A 2616-nucleotide genomic window follows, 5' to 3' on the forward strand; every position below is an offset into this window, starting at 1 on the left:
TTTTAATGTTATTCTTTTCAGTGTTTATTTTCTCCATACCGTCTAAAGTGAAGATAATTGTGATACAATCTATGCTCTTGAGCATCTATATGTTTGGACCCTTAGCAGAGTAATTTTAACCCTCGCCTCAGTAGCAGGTCATATATGCTACATTGACTCTGAATCGGGCCGGAAATATATTTATACCCGCAGACATAAACTCTGTTGTTTATTAGCCCCAATACACTTTCGAAAAGCTTGAGAAAACGTTATAAAAAATACAGATTTCAACGGCGAAAAGCAAAAAGGGGAGATTTTTTCTGAGAAGAATGGAACTGTATCTTCAGGTCAACAGATATAAAAAAATTAAACCGAATCATTAAGTTTACAAGTTGACCTGGACTGAAATCGAGGAGGGAAAAGAATGGGACACTGAGTGAATAGCAATTACAGTGTAAAAAGAGACAATCAGTGCCCTGTGATATGATATATTTGATGGGTAAATTAAGGTGCTGGTACAGTTTACAACCAAAAATGAATAACTTTAAAATCCGTTATCCTTTCAAAGTCGACAGTGACACCATCATGCCTGACTGGCTCGTATCTTTTGATTATATATGGTACCAGAATGATTACATATACAGTAAGCTGAAGGTATGATCTTGCTTTTACGGTCATACTTAGTCTTAAGCAAATCCTGCGCAACCCGTTATTAACTTAGGCAATATAAGGCTGCCATCGCAACACATATATGTCATCGTGTTATACATCAGTGATCCACAACATTGTACGCCAGGAGCTCTTGGATATATAAAACCCTCGCAACAAAGCTGGGTAAGTGTATTGTAGGAAAAGATGACTTGACCCTGACTGGCACAACAGGCTGAGTAAGGTGAGACTTTAGGGACAACATGATTTTCGCAGCACAATTGATTATGAACATCATATGCAGTACTTCCGCAGCAAGCTGAGAAATTTCCCACCTTGGGAACAGGACGACCCTCACAGCAGAGCTGAGTATCGATATCATATGCTTGCGAGCCGCAGCAAACTGAATTAATCCCTGGTTTCATGACTACATAGCTATCACAACATATTTGGGTAGCCATATTGTATATGTCACTCCCACAACAGGCTGATTGGACTCCAACCATTGGTAATGGGGTAGTATCACAACATAATGTGTTATTTGCATCATATGGATCACTTCCACAGCAGGCTGGTCTCTGGAGTCCAATCTTTGAATGTGGGTTGGCATCACAGCATATCTGGATTAATGGACTGAATACGCTGCTACCACAGCACATGCTAGCTTGGCCTGGTATGATGGGGACTATATTATCATCACAACACAAGGCAAAACCTGGATAGTAATATTGGTTTCCGCATATTGCCATTTGCCGGCGAAATCTTGACACTCCTTTGTTTGGTCCTGTTCACGACAAAGATTAAAGCAATATCAGTACACACTTTAAATTATTTTTTAAATTCTTATATTTGAATGGCTTGAATTGTCTTTGACGGTCTTTTTCTCTAACATTTAGCCCGCTTTCACATATTTTTTTCCGAGACTAGAAATGCTTTTTCATTTCTGTTTTCAAGGGATCTGGCCTCAGGCTTTCTTTCTCTTAGTCTAGCAGCATGGCCATAGTATCACTTTTATGGCAACAAATCAAATGAGCGAGCACTGAAATGTACTGCACAGTCCGAAGTTATAGATTTCCTTCTTTTTAACCCATTTTTGCATTTTGCATTTGTAAGGTCGGAACTTTCACTATGAATCACTGTTGACGCTTTCTTAACAGGAGTCCTTTACTCTCTTTTTTTCTCTTTCTCTTCGTGTCTTTATGCGTCTTTATCCGTCTGTCTCTTTATCTCGTCTTTCTCCCTCTCTTTCTCGCTTTCTTTAATGTGTTTTGCTTTACCAAAGATTGAACCGAAATACTGCTTATTTTTACAGGTGGTGTTTGTTTACTCAGTGTTAAATATCGACAGAACAAATCAAAGCTTTTTGGCTTAATGATTTTAATTCTTTCGTAATAAAAGGAGTCCCACTAATGAACGTTGAGTCATGCAGTGATCCATTTGCAGACCGATCCCTTTTTCTTGCTAGGATTGAAGATTTTGTCTAATGTATCTGAATGCTTATTAGCAGAAAAGGCGTCGAGACAAAGACTGAGTTGAAAAAAATTACACAGGAGAAAGTGCAGCCGCGAAATGACGAAGAAAGGACGACACGCACATAGCCTGTTAGCAGAAACAAATGAAATTCTTGTCAAAAAGAGAGATCCCATCGGGAAAACTGTCTTTTGGATCTTGCTGTGAATCTATATTGCCACGGATGTACAGTATTTATACCCGTATTGACAAAGATGATACATGAACTGTTTTTCAGTAACTCGAAGATAACTCGTTACTTAGTAGCCTTAATACCTACCCATTCTTTGTTCATTTCTTTCTTGCAAGGCGTGGTCTTTTTTGAAGGATGCGCCTTCGGTGAGAGTTACCAACAGGACTGTGCAGAGACAAGTCGCTATAACATACCACATCTCTAACGTCGTACTTTTACAGATAAGCTATTCTTGCTCTCTCTTGTCTGCTCTAGAAGACAGCCGCTTCTGGTTTTCGCTGCACTTG

At 39.1% G+C, this 2616-nt stretch overlaps 1 protein-coding gene across 1 annotated transcript; it reads right to left on the bottom strand.

The window, feature by feature from the left end:
* LOC111332911 (uncharacterized) lies at positions 1-2611 on the bottom strand. The gene is made up of 2 exons (XM_022938386.2): positions 2417-2611; positions 1-1411 (listed from the first exon to the last, which is right to left on the bottom strand). The coding sequence occupies exons 1-2, from the start codon at positions 2526-2528 to the stop codon at positions 666-668; spliced, it is 858 nt and encodes a 285-aa protein (XP_022794121.2). The 5' UTR covers positions 2529-2611; the 3' UTR covers positions 1-665.
* Positions 2612-2616: the final 5 nt, after the last annotated feature.

The sequence above is a fragment of the Stylophora pistillata genome, chromosome 8 (genome assembly GCF_964205215.1).
Source record: "Stylophora pistillata chromosome 8, jaStyPist1.2, whole genome shotgun sequence".
NCBI lineage: Eukaryota > Metazoa > Cnidaria > Anthozoa > Scleractinia > Pocilloporidae > Stylophora > Stylophora pistillata.

Excerpts from the sequence above, each read along its gene's own strand:
- LOC111332911 (XM_022938386.2), bottom strand. The coding sequence starts at position 2,528 with ATGTGGTATGTTATAGCGACTTGTCTCTGCACAGTCCTGTTGGTAACT. Across the intron at positions 1,412-2,416 it reads AAGAAATGAACAAAGAATGG|GACCAAACAAAGGAGTGTCA; the intron begins GTAGGTATTAAG and ends TGTCGTGAACAG.